The following is a 17,137-nucleotide window of genomic DNA, read 5'->3' on the forward strand; positions in this document are numbered from 1 at the left end:
TATGATCGCGAATTCAAAGCCAGCCTGGACTAGTGAGATCCCGTGGCAAATAAACAAACAAACAAACAAACAAACAAACAAACAAACAAACAAACAAACGCTGCAGCTCGGTGGGAACCCAGGCGCAGGTACAGAAGGAGTCAGGGTCTCCTTTGCCTTCTGGCTCCGCCACCCTGAGGGACTGGAGGAGTCCTCGATGGCTTCTTGATATGCAAAATAAATGTCCCCTCCTGTAGGTGTGTGTGAAGATGACATTACATAATGCTTATCACTGACGCCGGCACACGGCGAGCTTAGCTAGTTGCTAAAGTGAAAACACTAAAAATAATGCTGGTGCTGGCGAAGATGGGAAGCCAGTGCGAGCTGACTGCGCACGCGCATCTTTCATGCACGCATCTGCCAAGCGTTTATCGAGGCTCTAGAACACCCTTTGCCCTTTGACCGACTAACCCCCTTGTAGGAACGTAGCCCAGGAAAAGGATCAGAAAAGAGACTTTAAAAACCAGCAGGTTTGTCCCTGGAAACGTTATTTACCATAGCAGCCTGGAAAACGGTCAGCTTCGGAGGGAAAAGCTAAATCAACGGTAGTGTCTGCCTCCTTAACAGGAAGCACACAGCCGTCAGAAATGCGATTTTCAAAGGCTATGAAACATTCACAATACGACCTGGTGTGAGCTCAGCAGGTTCTCAGACTCCACATACATTATGTGATGGGCTTTGTGGGGTAGGGAATAACAGTGTGTAGTGGGTTCGAGGGGATTTTCACTCTCCTTTTTTTCTCCCCTAATTTGCAATGATTGTTTTGGGTGACTTGATCATGGGGGAAAGGCTTTCCTTTCCTTTCCTTTTTTTTTTTTTTTATTATTATTGTGCGTGATTTCAGCCTTGAAGATCAGCTAAGGACATGGTTGGAGGGCTCTGGGTTTACTTTTTGGGGCTAATTACATTTGCTCAATCTCTGGCAGGCAGAATTCCCCTCCCCCGTGTGTGTGTGTGTGTGTGTGTGTGTGTGTGTGTGTGTGTGTGTGAAAAAAAGATTTTTTCCCATGGAGGCTGGAAAAAAACTGGCGAAATCTCTTTCTTGTATCTTTTTTTTTTTCTAAAGATTTATTTATTTATTATGTAGACAGGAGAGGGTGCCAGATCTCATTACAGATGGTTGTGAGCCACCATGTGGGTGCTGGGAATTGAACTCAGGACCTCTGGAAGAGCAGTCAGTGCTCTTAACCTCTGAGCCATCTCTCCAGCCCCCTCTTTCTTGTATCTTAATTTTTATTTTTATTACCAGTGTGTTCTGTTTTTGTGTATTATGGGGGGTATGTGTGCCATAGTGTGGGTGTGGAGGTCAGAGATCTTCTCTGTGGGGTCAGTTCTCTCTCCATCTTTACATGGGTTCTATGCCTCCAATACAGATCATTGGGTGTTGCAGCAAGTGTCTTACCCAATGAGGCACCCCAGACCCTTGCGCCTGCGTCTTGGAAAGCCTCTTTATCACAGAATTCCTGTACTCAGTGGATCTGTGTCAACACCTGCCCCTTCTGGTCATGTCCAACGTAGTACAAAATCAGAAAGTAAGTAAAACTCACCAATTCTGGATGCTGTATTTTTTTTTTCAAATTGAATAAAGAATTTTGGTAAACCACTCCCTGGTTCTAAAATCCAACCAGAAGTTTGGCTGATACTGTACTAAATGTGTTTTAGTTGGAGAAAAGCTGTTATTTTTATCCTAAGTTTTAAAATTTTTTCAATTTATTTTATACGTTTTGCTCATGTGCATGTCTGTGCACCACATGCATGACTGGTGCCCACAGAGGTCATAAGAAGGTGTTGCATCCCCTGGAATTGGAGTTATGGACAGTTGTGATCTGCTGTGTGGGTGCTGGGGATCGAACCTGGTTCTTCTAGCAAGAACAAGTGCTTTTAACCGCTGAGCCATCTCTCCAGGCTTCTCCTGAGTTTTTCAGGTTAATAATGAGGTCAAACCAGGCACGGAGTCTCATGCCTGTAATCCTAGCACTCGGGAGGCAGAAGCCCAACCACTTCTGTAAATTCAAAGCCAGATTGGTCTATACAGATCAGTGGTTCTCAACCTTCCTGATCTGCGGCCCTTCAACACAGTTCTCACGTTGTGGTGACCCCAACCATAAAATTATCTTCATTGCTACTTCATAACTGTAATTTTGCTACTGTTATGAATCATAATGTAAATATCTGATATGCAGGATATCAGATATGAGACCTCTGTGGAAGGGTCATTTGACCCAAAAAGAGATCTCAACCCACAGGTTGAGAACCACTGATATAGAAAGTTCTAGGTCAGGCAGGGCTACATAAACAAGACCCTGTTTATTGTTGTTGTTACTGGTAATAATGAGGATGGACTGAGGATATAGTTCAACTAGTACAGTGCTTGCCTAGCATGCCCAAAGCCCTGGGTTCGATTCCAGTACTGCATAAAACCAGGTATTGTGGCATATGCTTGTAATCCCAGCACCTGGGAAGTGAAGGCAAAAGGATCAGAAATGCAAGGTTATCCTCAGAGTTCAAGGCTAGCCTGGGCTACAAGAGACCTTGTCTCAAAATGATAATGGTGGTGGTGCTGGCAGTAACAATGACAGTGTCTGGTCACTGAAGCCTTGCACTGTCTTAGTTTTTGCCAGTTCCCCACACCAGGACGCGTGCAGTTTTTACAGTGGTTCCTGTCACTCTTGTCTACGTGGTTATTGACCCCATATGGCATCTTCATTTTGTAACCTGTTACCTCCTCAGCCCACATGATTTCTATCCCCAGTGATGTCATGTGCCTCTAGATGGCAAAAGAAGCTGCTGAATTGTCCCCATGTCCTTCAGATCCAGCCCACCCCTGCTCATCACATTGGCTGGTGATAGTCAATGAAATGAATGGGTGAATGAATGAATGACTCCAGCTCTTGAATTCAAGGGCCAGCCTCTGTCCCCGGGTTGATGGTCCTGGCTCTTCCTTGCTTGACATCCACACTCATCCTCCTACGGAGGAGATTCCAGCCAGGCATCCAGAACAGCACACCCACGCAGCCAGCAAGGCGGGCCTGCCACCTGCCAGCCCAGCTCAGCACTCCTGGGAGCCGGCCCTGTGCTTAGCAGAAGCTCCACACTGGGCAGGAGGCAGAGCGAATGTGAGACCCTGTGTGTCTCACGTGGCCTTCCCAGTGGCTGCTGCCCACCTGTGTCCCTTCCTATAAATAAACACGGAGAGAGACGGAGGACAGAGCTGCGGGTGAACTGGATGTGCACAGCCTTGTGTCCATCCCTCCCTTCTGGAGCAAGCATCCTTCTGATTCAGGGCCTTACTTAGGTCATTTCTGATGGACAAAACTGACTTGTGGGTGACAGCTCCCCCTTCCCACTGACCTTGTCGTTACATCCAGCCACACCCTCTTCTACCTTCCTAAGAGTCAAGGTTCCCTTTAGAGGGTGCAGTATGTGTGGGGTACGGCTTACAGCTATGCTGATCTCTATTGGTTCTCTACCCAAATTCGCTTCAATTCCCGATCCTGCAACTCAGAGGTTTTATTACCTATGCCCTTTACAGTCAGAGAAGCCGAGGCCCCCAGAGGTAAAGTGGCTTGCTCCTATTGTTGTTGGTATTTTACTCTTTTTTGGGAGGGCCTGCCACCCAGCTCCCAAATAAATCACACACGGAGGCTTATTCTTACTTAGGACTGCCTGGCCGTGGTTTGATTTAGTTTCTAGCCAGCTTTCCGTATCTTAATTATCCCGTCTACCTTTTGCCTCTGCCCCACCCCCCACTCTCTAACTCCGTAATCTTACTCTTACCCCGTGGCTCGCTGTGTACCTGGGTGGCTGGCCCCTGGAGTCCTCCTCCTTCTCTGGCTCCTAACTCTCCAATCCGTCTTCCCAGATTTCTCCTTCTATTTATTCTCTCTGCCTGCCAGCCCTGCCTACCCTTTCTCCTGCCTTGCTATTGGCCGTTCAGTTCTTTATTAGACCATCAGGTGTCTTAGACAGGCACAGTAACCCAGCTTCACAGAGTTAAACAAATGCAACATAAACAAAAGTAACACACCTCAAAATATTCTACTACATGCTCCTAGTCATCAGGCCACAAAGCAGTATGTAGAAAAGGACATGAACACCAGACTATTGGCTTTATCCCTCACCAGGGCAGAATCAGCAATGCTATCAGGCCCTCTCCCAGGCTCATGGGGAATACCGCTCCATGGGACAGAACAGGTAAGTGCAGACTTCTAGACCAGCAACTCTCCCAGACTCCGAGAATGCCTTTGTGCCCAGCATCCTAGCCTTGAAGAAGAGGGTGCTGTGCAAGCCCCAGCCTGGCTCAGGGGCTTCCCCTGCAGTACCCCTGCCCTAGGTGCCTGTCTTTGGGTTTTTATTGCTGTGAAGAGACACTATGACCACAGCAACTCTTTTTTTTTTTTTTTTTTTTTTTTTTTTGGTTTTTCGAGACAAGGTTTCTCTGTGTAGTTTTAGTGCCTGTCCTGGATCTCTGTAGACCAGGCCAGCCTCGAACTCACAGAGATCTGCCTGGCTCTGCCTCCCAAGTGCTGGATTTAAAGGCGTGTGCCTCCATTGCCAGCCTGACCACAGCAACTCTTACAAAAGAAAGTTTTTAATTGGGGCTGGCTTACAGATTCAAGATTTAATCCATTATCATCATTGGCGGGAAGCACAGCAGTGCACAAGCAGACCTGGTGCTGGAGAAGGAGCCAAGAGTTCTGGATCCGCAGGCAGCAGGAAGAGTAAGACACTGGGCCTGGCTTGAGCATTTGAAACCCCAAAGCCCGCCCACAATGACACATTTCCTCCAACAAGGCCACGCCTCCGATCCCTGTCGAGCAGTGCCACTCCCCGATGACCAAGCATCCAAATATATGAGCCTCTGGGGGCCATGCATATTCAAACTACCACAGTGCCCTTGCTCCATGTGCCCAAGCTGCTGGGCATGTCTGGTTCTCCCCTGTGAATCCCCGCTGCAATAGGATGAGCCTTGCTTCTTATTAACCACTTCATGGACCTGTGTCTTGCATGAGTTCTGCCACCAAGTTGACACCAATCCCTTGAAGAAAACACAATGAATGGTAGATCCAAGGCCAGACCCAGAGAAAGCTGAATGGCTAAATGCAAGGGCTTGCTCTAGGGGCTTTTATCTGAAGACCACTGTTCCAATCAACTGGTGTGTGTGTGTGTGTGTGTGTGTGTGTGTGTGTGTGTGTGTGTGAGGACAACCTGAGGAGACTGCTCTCCTTCTCTACCATGTGGATCCCGGGGACCAAACTCAGATAGGCAGGCTAGGTGGAAAGTGCCTTTATGGGCTGAGCCATCTCACTGGCCCTTAAGTGATTTTTTTTTTAGCACCTGCTAAGCACACATCACAAGAGGCTAGTGTATGGTTTTTTGTGCACTCAAAATACATGTATTTTGCTAGGAAGATAGCTCAGCTCATAGAGTGCTTGTCTTGTAAGCATAAAGACCAGAATTGGAACCTACAACATGTAAAAGGGCCAGTCATGGAAGCACGTGCTTGTAAGTCTGGTGCAGAGGAAGAAAGAGAAGGACTCTGGGCCAGGTTGGTCAGTCCCTCACCAACCTGATGAGTCCCAGGCCAATGGGAGATCCTGTTTCAAAAAACAAGGTGGATGGCAGATGAGGACACCATTTGAGTTTCTCCTTCAGGCTCTGCACACGCACACGCACGCACACGCACACGCACAATACATAGACTTCCAGAGTAGACGATGCTGTGAGTCACACCCACCTCTATTGACAGCTTGCCTCTGTCACTGCTTGGCCTTGTGACCTTGGACACATTCCTCAGTAGCATCTCTGTACCTCATTTCCCACATCTATCACAGCAAGCTACTAAAAGTTCTGAGACCATGCAGTGGTCACCAAACATAGTCACTGGCTGGGAGGAATCACGGACTGTTTCTATTAATAACTGGCCTCCATGGTGGCCGAACTTTGGGAGCTCAGCATAGCATCCTCCTTCCTAGTGTTCAAAGCAGAGGGCCAGACCATTTGGTGTTTTGGAGGGCTCTGATCTGATGCATGTATTGTCCCTCAGAGTGTCCTGCTTCTCTGAGCCCGGGACCTCTCTGCAGCAGCCCTCTTTCAGCCTCTGCAAAGCCATACAGAGAACCTGAGGGCAGAGTGTATGTCAGGGAGGGTTTGCTCTCTGAATTCACACCTGTATGCAGCTCCCTTTATCCACAGCATCACCCTCTTCCTCACTCCAACTTCACTTTGCAAACAATTTCCTGGAGGACCTGGTCCTTGTTACGTTCAAGTTGTGACGCAGAGAATCCTGGGTGAGTCCTTGCATTCTGCATTTCTAACCAGCTCCCCACCAGGTCCCAGATCAAGGATTGCAGGGCATTTAGTATGGTCTCGTTTTGTAAAGGTAAAAGACATGCCACAGCCGGGCAGTGGTGGCGCACACCTTTAATCCCAGCACTTGGGAGGCAGAGGCAGGTGGATCTCTGTGAGTTCGACGCCAGCCTGGTGTATAAAGTAAGTTCCAGGATAGCCAGGACTACACAGAGAAACCCTGTCTCAAAAACAAAACAAAACAAAACAAAAAATAAGCTGCAGAATAAATTCTTAGCTGTAGTGTTGATCCATAGCTGGAAAGATAACCCAAGGCTTTCAAATACTTCTAGAATGTCTGTTTTTTAATAGTAAGTTTCACTATTGTGTTTAAGAAAAAAATCATAATACTTAGCTGGCCGGAGAGATGCCATGATCAAGAGAGTAGTTTTTGCAGGGTGAGGCTCAAACATTGCGTGCTGACCCCCATGATTTCCCCAAATATGGGAAACATTGACTGTATAATTTGTGGTAGTAGAGGATTACATTCACACTTTCCCCTGAAGAGAGAGAGAGAGAGAGAGAGAGAGAGAGAGAGAGAGAGAGAGAGAGAGAGAGAGACTAAAACAAACAAACAAACGAATCCCAGTTACAATGGTCCAGACAGACATTTTCAGACTGTCCTCCCAGCCTAAACTGATGGTGCTGATCCTCTTGGCTCATATCCCTGCCCTCTCTGATCCTCAGGGCATAACAGGTTGGCTAAGGACAGCTGCTCTGGATGGAGGATGCTGGGACTGGTGCTTCAGCTCCTGGACCTTTGATGTGGATGGCACAGCTGGAGAGACATGGCAGTGAGCACCAAGCCTGGGCTGGGCCCCACCCAGGCATGCTGTCCTGTCCTTGTGCCCACTTTTCAGATTAGATAACTAAGACCCAGAATGTGGAAGGATCCAGATCATATACGTAGGTAAGGCCCAGGGGGTTCTCCAGCCTTCTCACTTGGCTCATTGTCCACCTTCTTTGGGTCTCTGTTCCAACACTACCTGGCGTTATAGTCTCTGGCCATCCTGTATACATTAACAACACAATCCCTCCCCAGCCCTGTTCATCGTTGTCAGATGGTCATGGTTATTGGCTTAGTTGCATACAGCCCCTCCTCTTCCTCTCGACTATAAGGCACGTGTAGGTAAGGACCATTCCTCTCACTGCTTTGTCTCTGGGGTCTAGCATGCTGCTTGGCACGATTCAGCGGTGAAAAACTAATAGTCTCCAATTCCCAGGACACTTCACTAGTCTCAGCACATGGAAGTGACCTGCTGATCCTCCCTTTCTTGGCTTCCTTGTGAGAGCTCCTAATTAGGTCCCTCTTGGTGCAAAAGGGGGTGGCTGGGATGGTGCCTCCCGGCCTCTTTGTGTGAAAGGGACAGGCAAGCACAGGTGGAGGAATCTCATTATGTGCCACCCTCCTCATGCCCTGGGCCTGGCTACCACCCTTTTGGAGCCCTGGGGTTTAAGACAAGAACTTTCTCCTCTCCCTGAAGGACTTCCTTCTACCAGGGTGCTCTCCCCTTATCTGCCCGTGGCTGGCCCCTGCTTATCATTTAGGTCCCTTTTCAAAGGTCACTTATTCAGGAAACCTTTGACTCCTCCCGGCTAACGTGGCTTTCCACGCCCTGTTGATTTCTTCCATTTCTTCTAGTACAGATGATTTCTGCTTCCCCCATTCCAGCCTCTGCCTATGTGTCTGTCCCACCACCTGTAAGATCTGAGCGTGGAGACCCTAGCTCTTCTGTTCGGTATTGTATCTATGAGCTTAGATAGGGCCTGGCTTATCACGGGTTCCTGGTAATTCGTGGAATTAATGGTCCTCTCTTTCGTCTAGAAACAGAAACACTGAGGCCCAAAGATAGAAAGGAATATGCTGGAGATTATTAATTAGTGTCAGAACCTAGACTAGAAAGCATTCAAGGTTAAGTGGACTAGAGCTGATTTTGGTCAGCTGACTACAACCTTGACGGTTCCAGATCTTCCAAGGCCTCAGTTTCTCTACTGAAGATGAATGCTGGAGTGAAGTAATCATAACCAACATATAATAACCCATTTCTATAGTTAGCACCCATCTCGTCCCCTGAAATAATATCTTCGGTCCAGCATCCGTACCCCAGAGACACAGGTAAATCGTCCCGAAAGCCGCAGAAGGAGAAAACTACAATACCCAGAGCGCCTCGCGCGGCGTCTGCGCATGGTGACGAGCCCGAGAGACCCCGTCCGCCATCTAGCGGCGGTCTGGAGAAGCGCTCCGCTCGGATCCCCGTGGGGCGGGGGACCCGCGGCGCACGCAGTCGGGATATTCGGCTGCAGCCGCGAAGCCGGGGGCCAGGAGCCGGAGCAGGAGCGGCGGCCGGGATCGCAGCCCGCCGGGCCCGCCGCAGCCATGGGCAACCGCGGCATGGAAGACCTCATCCCTCTAGTCAACCGGCTACAGGACGCCTTCTCCGCCATCGGCCAGAACGCGGACCTCGACCTGCCGCAGATCGCCGTGGTGGGCGGCCAGAGCGCCGGCAAGAGCTCAGTGCTGGAAAATTTCGTGGGCAGGTAGGAGCGGCGCGGACTCCCGCGCTCCGGTGCCCCGGGTCCCCGCCCCGGGCTCCGACGGTGTGGTCGCTGCTCCTGAGGACCGAGCGCCCCCGCCCCCCACCCGAGCTCTAGGGCACGCAGCGACCCCGTCAGACCACAGACATCGGTGGAGTCCCCCCACTCCTTCACCCCATTCCTCCGCAGGGCTACCCCGGCGAAGGGCTGTCCTTGATCGCCAATACCCGCACCGTGGGGGCCCGCATTACTCAGCGCCTCGCTGGGAGCGGACAGCACCCGGAGGGCAGTGTCCCCTTCCCACCCTAGGCTCCGTGGAGCCGGCTCTGCCCCCGTGGGAATTCCAGGTCGTGACAGGGGACAGCCCTCTCCTTCGGTCCCTAGAAAAGGACACAGCCCCGTGGGCATCAGGGACCAGGCACAGCCTCCCCCTTCGCACACGCACACGCGCGCGCGCACACACACACTAACACATACACACACACACCTCTGCGGCTCCCGCCGCCATCCGTGCGCAGAGCGGCGGAGGGGGAGGCGCGGGCTGCGGGGCGAGGAAGGGAAGGGGGAGGGAGGAGAAGCGGCTTGTGAGCCTTTGCGGAGCAGCCGGCCCCTGGCTTCGCCGCCCCCTGGGTGGGGGCCGCCTGTCAGTGTCCTCCTCCCCTGGCCTGGCAGAAGGGTTGTGATGGAGAGAGAAGGCGGCAGAGGGCAGAGATGACTAAGTCCGGGAGGCAGGATGGCGGGGAGGTGGAGGGTGGTGAGCCGTTGCAGAACCTAATCCTCCTCCGGCCTCTGATCCCACAAGGCGCTGGGAAGGCCAGGTGGCAGAACGGGGGTGCAGCCTTAGAGACAAAGGGTCTTGAACTTAGGGGGACAGGCAGGGTCGTGACCCCCCCCCCCCCAGGCTCCCTTTGAGCAAGGGAAAACAGAGATGGCATTTCCGGTTCTTAGAAAGAGTAGATCTTTCTCTGAGTTCAGGAGCAGGATGGGGAGGGGGCTACAGGACAGAGGGAAGGACAGGAGCCTTGAACTTCATCCCTCACCTGTACCGCTCCCTCTGGAATCTTTCTAGAAAATCTTGCTTTCTCGCAATGACCTTCATGGCTAAGGAGATGACTGGCATGGAGAGAGGGAAGCAGGGCCCCTCCTTCCAGAGGAACAGGAGCTCTGTGGGGTGACATCTGGGTCTAAGCCAGGTTCTGCTGGAAAACCTTGGGCAAGTCACTTGCCTTTACAAACATCTGTGCAATATGGACAGACTGGATGGTTGATGCCACCCCTCACATGTCCCCAGACGCCCACTGCAAACCCATCCTGGAGGCAGGAAAAGGACCCGAGTAGAGCCATGTTTTCGTGGGATGTGGGCATGGCACAGTGGAAGTGGCTGTGTCTGTCTCATCAGCAGAGAGAAGCAGCTGTGTCTGGATCACGTGACCCCAGAGCTGCAGACACAGGCAAGAAACCACATAGCTGAGCCCCTTCCTAGGGGTCCAACAGTCAGGACTGGTAAGGGTGGAGGACTATGGCGCCCTTGGAGGCAGCGGAATGCAAGGATGTCTCAGCTCTCATCCGCTGAGTGCTTGCTGGACTGCTGTGAGCTAGACTGTGCTCTGGTCGGGGGTGAAGACTGGGGAGCTCCACACAGCCCCTCCCATGCCTTGCTGTACCCCCGGTGAAGCAATCACACCATAGACGTCCACCTCATAGGTGGGCCACCTGAACGGAGATGCGTTACTCAAGGTCACATATTTGGGAAGGGACTTGTCAGATTCCATCCTGACCCTATGTTGGTCATGGGGACTCATTGGAGTGTAGACATCTGGTTTTCCTGTCTGTAGGATGGGGGCCCTGGAAACTTACCTTGACCTCTTAAAAGGGTACGAAAGCCATTCACTAAATCCGTGGAAGAGAGTCCTTGAGACACTCCCGGAGTCTTAGCCCGGGGACCTATCCATGGTGCTCCTGCCCTCCGGGAGTGCGGAAGGATGGCCCAGACCACAGCAGACACACAGCAGCAGCTGTTTACCTGTCGAGTGGCAGAAAAGGCATGGACTCTGCCCTTTGTGCCCCAGTGCCCTTGGCTTGGCCACGGCTCCGGCACGGATATGAAGGAGTGTCCAGATGCAGGTGTGGGGCGGAGGAGAACTGCTCCCAGATTGGGGGAGCAGGTAGGAAGCGGTGTTGAACCCCTTAAGCTAGAGAAGAGGCCAGGGCTGGGACGTGGGTGGTGAAATTGAGGCTAGGGGTGGGGTTGGGTTCCAGCCAGCCCTACCTGCGCCCTCTTGGGTTCCCGACCTCTCTACCTAGCGCTGGGTCCCCAGACCCGTGAGCATGGAAACCACAGCTCTTTCTCCTGGGGCTTCCAGAGCACCAACCCCCATGGAGAGGAAGTGGAAAACTCTCTGGAGGAAACAGGCTAATCCAGGCCAGCCAGGTTCCCAGGCACCCAGGAGGACCCAGTGTCAGCTCTGTAATGGAGGTGGCCCCGCAGCTGTCCAGGACCCTGCTAGGGCTTGTTTGAGTCTGTGCCATTTCTTTTGCTTCCCTTTTCCAGATGGGGGAAACTGAGGCCAGTTCATTCAGTAATTTAGCAGTCATTCTTGGAGGGTCCACAGTGGTCACACTAGAGAGTCTTTGATGAGGATGAAGCTGTGCATTCCAGAGAGGGAAACTGAGGCACCTGCAGGATGTGGCCAGGGTCCCGGAGGGAGCAGAGCGGCTCAGAAGGTCTTAGAGGAAGGTCGCACCTAGGAGAGCCAAGCAGGGCCAAGCTGTGTGAGAAGCTGGGGAAGATTCCCCAGCCAGGGAACAGCAGGTGCAAAGGGCCTGGGGCAGGAAAGAACCAGTCTGAAAGACAAACAGGCACCACGACGGCTGGCATTTGCCCAGGCAGGAAGGATGCGGCAGGCATAGGCAGGGCCTGCGTCTGTGAGGCCTTAGGCGACTGTCAGGAGACTGGCTTTATTTTCGTTATCCTTGGAGGCTCATAAGTGGCAGGATGACTTGAGGTGACTCTGACAAATGTGTGCCAGGGAGGAGGCAAGAGGGAGGACTGCGGAGCTCCCACAGGGATGTCGAAGGATGTGGCCTCAGATCTGTCTGGGGCCAGGTCCCACTGAGTGATGGACGGGAGCGGGAGTGGGAGGGGCTGAGAGGGAATCAAGGGTGCCCGGGGTCGGGGTTGATGAGACCAGGGCTCTCAGGAGAGTCCGGAGGACCAACCTCGGGGGACAGTGGGTGGTGGTGGACAGGTTCAAGGCAGCGAGGATTCAGTGAGCGAGGATTCAGTCAGAGATGCCCTAGACATCTCCTGGAGGTGTTGGGAGCTGGGGAGAGGGCACAGGGGAAATATGAATGTGGAAGCTGTCGGTGTAGACATGGGATTTAAATCCGTGAGAGATGAGATCATACAGGGGCAGCTGGAGGAGAGTCTGTGGCCCCCAGGACTAGCTAGTACTTCCTGAACAGATGCTCCACTGCGGGGCCGCCTCCATGCCCTGCCTCCCAGCATCCCTCCAGGTTAGCATGGCAGATAAGCACTTACCTTTGCCCCCAGTGGGTGGGGAGAACAGTGGGAACGCAGCAACCACAGCAGCCCCAGGTGTCTTTCCATCCCTGGCTATCTACTATTTTCACATCTGTAAAATGGGGACAGTAGCGAAGCAAGCATGACCCCTGTGAGACTTTGTGGAGGGTTGAGAGGACACAGGTGTAGCAGGGATGTGTCTTCCCCATCTGAGTGGGGCAGGGGTGGACAATAAGCTCCAGAGCCCAGCAGCCAGCCAGGGAGCAGATGTAGGCGACGCTCCCCAATCCACAGCCTTGGTCTCTGCTGTCCTTCCCTGCACTGGGCGTCCGTTTCCCACAGGAGACAGCCCACCCCTCAGTGTTCAGTTCACATTCTTTCCCCGATCTCTTTCCTCGTGAGCCTGTTTCTCAGAGTTGGAGACTGACATTGAGGAAAGTGAGGGGATATAACAGCCGTCCGAGACAAGGGGTCCCTGGCCTGGGGTGGGCAGAGAGAACAGACACCTGCTGAGCTTGCTCTGAGGAAGCGGCATGAAGACTGACCTGAGTAACACTAAACAGACTGAGAAGCCGGAGGAAGAGTGAGCCATTCTAGGTGTGGGGAGGACCTCCCTGAAGGGGACAGTGACCAGGCCCCCCACCCCACCCCCACCGTCTCCTCAGAGCACACCCCTAACACACACAGAGTGCTCAGTGCCTCTGAGCCACACGTGGAGCTCACAGCTGGGGCTGGTCTCAGCCAAGGGACACCTTCCCCCATCTCTGTCACCCCAGTGGCCCAGAGGAACTAAAGATGAAAGGTGACCCTGGCAGACAGCATTTGATCCCGGCGCCAGGAGAGTCGAGTTTCCCGGGCTTGGTTGGGGTCAGAGGGTGGGAATGTCGGGTAGTGAGTACCCAGGTAGGACACTGGTGCGGGAAGCCAGGTGTGGGCACAGTGTTGTCAGGCGTGGGCAGGAGCAGAACCACAGGCCCACATGCCATGTGTCTGGGATTGCTATTATAAATCAGGGCGAGGCTGCTGAAGGCAGTACATTCTGCCCTTGGCAAACCCACCCTGCATGGAGACAGGTGGCCCCTCGCTCAGGCTGCCCTGTCCCTTCTCATCCCACCTTGCACCACAAAGCCCCCCCCCCCCAACTGTCGTATTACCTATGCCCCCAGAAAAGACCTCTCTCGGCAACCCCTAAAATGAGGGCCATTTCCCCAGGACCCTGGAGACCTTTATCCACAGGCATAATGACGCCCAGGGCCAGGGCCCCTGTTTCCACACCTAAGGACAGCACTGTTTATGGTCTTCGTGAAATTGTGGACTATCATCTCAGGCTTCCAGAATGGCTCAGAGAAGGAGGGGGTCTTGCTTGAAGTCACACAGCAATTAAATCAAAGACGGGAGAGGAACCAAGAGGTCTCCTGCTTCTAGGCCAGACTTCCCCATGTGCCTGTCCACACTCCACACCCTGCCCTTTTGTACAACCCCATCTCTATCCTTCTCCCCTTGGCTGTCTTTCTGATTCTTACCCCTTCTGAGACAGAAGTCTGAGGACAAGGAAGCCCTATAGAAGATTGCACTAGAGACTTCAATTCCTGCAGGTAACAAGGAGATGACCAGTCAGGCTTGGAGGGTGCACAGGGCAGATCCCTAAGTACCCTGGACAGAGCCCTGGACCAAATCTCCAGCCAACAACATATCCAGGGTTCGGTCCCCAAGCCCCACAAAGCCAGCTACCAGACCAGTGACCTCTCACCACGCTGTCTGTTCTTGGTCTACCAGCAGGGAACTCTGTACTGCTCCCTCCTCCTAATCTCCTCTAGCTGAAGCTTCTTTGTCCCCTCAAAACTGAGCCCCAGATTCCGGGTTGAGCCCTGTTGTCCTGATCACCTTTAGCCAGTCCATGCTGGTCCCCTGACTAGCTGGCAGTTCATGGAGGAAATGGGTTGAGGTCCCTCTGACATTGTCTTCTCTGCTTTCCTGCCCCCATCTCCCTCACTGGCTCTGACCTCCAAGTCTCATCAGCCAGGCCCTCCTCCTCCGGATGCCTTCCTGATGCCCTAGCTCCTTGTGCTGGCCCAGTTCCATGTGTGGGGTGGGGCTCTGCCCCCCCCCCCAAGCATAGAAGAAAGGAGGAGGAAGCACCTGGCAGACGGCCGTTACAGCATCTATCTAGAGCCTTGAAATTCTTCTATCACTTGGGCTCCCAGGCACCGGCTCTCAGAGAGCATGGAGGCCAACAACCAGAAGAGGAGGCTTCTCACCTGCCCGAGCGCCCAGCACGTCTGCAGAGCACACAGCCAGAGCACGCAGCTTTTGAGCGCCCCCAGTGGGCACCCTCAGTTAGGTCTTCCACAGCCCCGTTCTCAGGGCATCCTCTCCAGAGCCCTGGAACAAAGCTGCTGCACGGAGTCCCATTTCACCGACGGGGAAACTGAGGCTCTGAGCAGGGACACATTTCTGGGGATGAAGCTGGAGCTTTCTCCTCACGCTATTGTGACAGGAAATACCAACCCAGAGGCATCTGTACCGGGTGTCTTGGGAGATGTCCCTGATGAGGGTCATGTGACTTCTGTCCTCTGAGCCTCAGTTTTCCTGTGAAATGGGGAAACTGATCACAGCGACCTCAGCCAGCCGTGAGAGCAGCCGGTCCAGATGACAGAGCCTTGAACAGCTTCACTGCTGTGTGATTTGTGAATCATAAAACCCACCCATTTAAAGTGCATAATTCAATGATTTTTAGTGTATTTACAGAGTTCTGCAGCCATCATCATAAACTAATTTTAGAACATTCCCATCACCCCAAAAAGAAATCTTAGAATGCTGCAGAGTTTTCAAGGCTCCAGCAGAGTCTGGCCAACAGTCAGCAACCACTGGTACGAGCAATGCTTACGGTGGCCGTCTCTAGGGGCTAGGACAACGGTCGTGTTTTACCTTGTAAAATAGTTTATGTATCTCTGTATCTCTTGAACTTTTTCAAGTGGAGAAAAAAAAATCCCTTTTTTTTTTTTTTTTTTTGAGACAGGGACTCTTGGCACAGCTGTGGCTGTCCTGGAACTCATGTAGACCAGGCTGGCATCAAATTCACAGAGATCCACCTGCCTCTTCTCTCTTCCTCCCATAATGCTGGGATTAAAGGTGTGTGACTAAAATCTTAATTTTTTTTGTTCATGTACATTGGTGTTTTGCCTGCATAATGGTAACAGGTCCCCTGGAACTAGAATTACAGACAGTTTGTGAGCTACCATGTGGTTACTGAGAATTGAACTCAGGACCTCTGGAAGAGCAGCCAGTGCTCTTAACCACTGAGCCATCTCTCCAGCCCAAAATCTTAATTTTTTCATTAGGTGAAAAAAAATAAACTATTTTCACTTTGAAAATATAACTTCCAGTGGATGGCGGTGGCGCACGCCTTTAATCCCAGCACTCTGGAGGCAGAGGCAGGCTGATCTCTGTGAGTTTGAGGCCAGCCTGGTCTACAGAGCGAGATCCAGGACAGGCTCCAAAGCTACACAGAGAAATCCTGTCTTGAAAAACCAAAAAGAAAAAAAAAGAAAAGAAAAGAAAAAATCAACACAAGAGAGAAAGAGGGAAAGATGGAGGAGGGAGGGAGGAGAAAGAGGGAGAGAGGAAGAATGGATGGAAAGACAAAGGGGACTAGGAAGGGTGGACGCTGCCCTGTGTGGTCCCACCCATCACCAACTTGCACTGTGAACTTGGACAACAACCCCTCCATGCCCCGCCCAGCTGAGGACCAAACCCAGGGCCTTGTGCTTGCTAGGCAAGAGCTCTATCTCTGAGCTAAATCCCCAGCCCCAACAACCTTCTTTATGTGATTCCGTGACCCCTGCTGTCCAGTGAGCTGTAATGGGGACTGCTCCCGGTGCAGCCTCAGTTTCCTCAACAGGGTGTGTGAGTGCCGGCCCCTTGCCCTCTCAGCCTGGGCACTGGGATTTGGAGGCAGGTCCCACCCAGGCCCTGCTTGGGCACCATTGGCACACGAAGGGAGTCCGCGGCTAGACTGCCCTGAAATGCCCAAACATCAGCTTATATTTCCACGCTGCAGCTTGTGGGCTGCCTCAGGCCTCCTGGGCCTCCCAGGGCCCCCGGAACAGAGGAGGTCTTGTTGCCTGTGGCAGCTTCACCTACTCCCTGTGTGTTTCTTGGCTGACAAAAATCTCTGTCCAACACCCCCTGTCGATGCCTCTGAGGCCACCTCGGAGCATGACCAGCCCTGCCTGCCACTTTCAGGAGCGGCGTTTGTCCCTGAAATCCCCTTGTCCTCCCACGCCCCCACGCCCACCCCGGACTGGTCTGGCCAGGCTGGAGACCCACCTTCCACCTCTCCCCAGCTGTCATTCACGCACCATGAGAGCTGGGGCTTGTCCGTCCTCTAACGGCAACAAACCCCGGTCAGGAGACAAGCACAGAGAGGGACTGATGGTCCCTGGTCCACAGCCCCAAAGTGGGGACTCGGACAGTGCCATGCGTGTCACCTGCCAAACCAGACATGTTATCTTGTCATCATTTGCACCCACGCAGGGGCTGGAAATCAAGGTGCTCCGGCCCCAAGCCTCAGGTTCTGGAGTGGGAGTTGGGGAGTCACTTTGGCACATTGGTGTGGTGTTTCCAGACTCTCTGGGGAGGGCATGACAGTGCCAATTTAGTTAGGAGGTGGGTGGTGCGGGAGGTCTGGAG

General features: G+C 52.7%; 1 protein-coding gene and 1 non-coding gene across 8 annotated transcripts in view; both read left to right on the top strand.

The window, feature by feature from the left end:
* Positions 1 to 6,734: 6,734 nt before the first annotated feature.
* On the top strand, positions 6,735 to 6,890 carry LOC121829259 (U1 spliceosomal RNA). Its single transcript, XR_006072037.1, has one exon. It is a non-coding gene; the product is annotated as a U1 spliceosomal RNA (small nuclear RNA).
* Positions 6,891 to 8,631: 1,741 nt separating this feature from the next.
* Dnm1 (dynamin 1) overlaps positions 8,632 to 17,137 on the top strand; it is a 46,171-nt gene continuing 37,665 nt past the window's right edge. For all 7 annotated transcript variants that reach the window (XM_006983464.4, XM_006983465.4, XM_006983462.4 and 4 more), the window contains exon 1: positions 8,632 to 8,925. In XM_006983464.4, coding sequence (XP_006983526.1) covers positions 8,765 to 8,925 — 161 coding nt within the window. In that variant the 5' untranslated portion in view covers positions 8,632 to 8,764. The remainder of the gene's footprint in view (positions 8,926 to 17,137) is intronic.

The sequence above is a fragment of the Peromyscus maniculatus genome, chromosome 4 (assembly GCF_049852395.1).
Source record: "Peromyscus maniculatus bairdii isolate BWxNUB_F1_BW_parent chromosome 4, HU_Pman_BW_mat_3.1, whole genome shotgun sequence".
Classification (NCBI taxonomy): domain Eukaryota; kingdom Metazoa; phylum Chordata; class Mammalia; order Rodentia; family Cricetidae; genus Peromyscus; species Peromyscus maniculatus.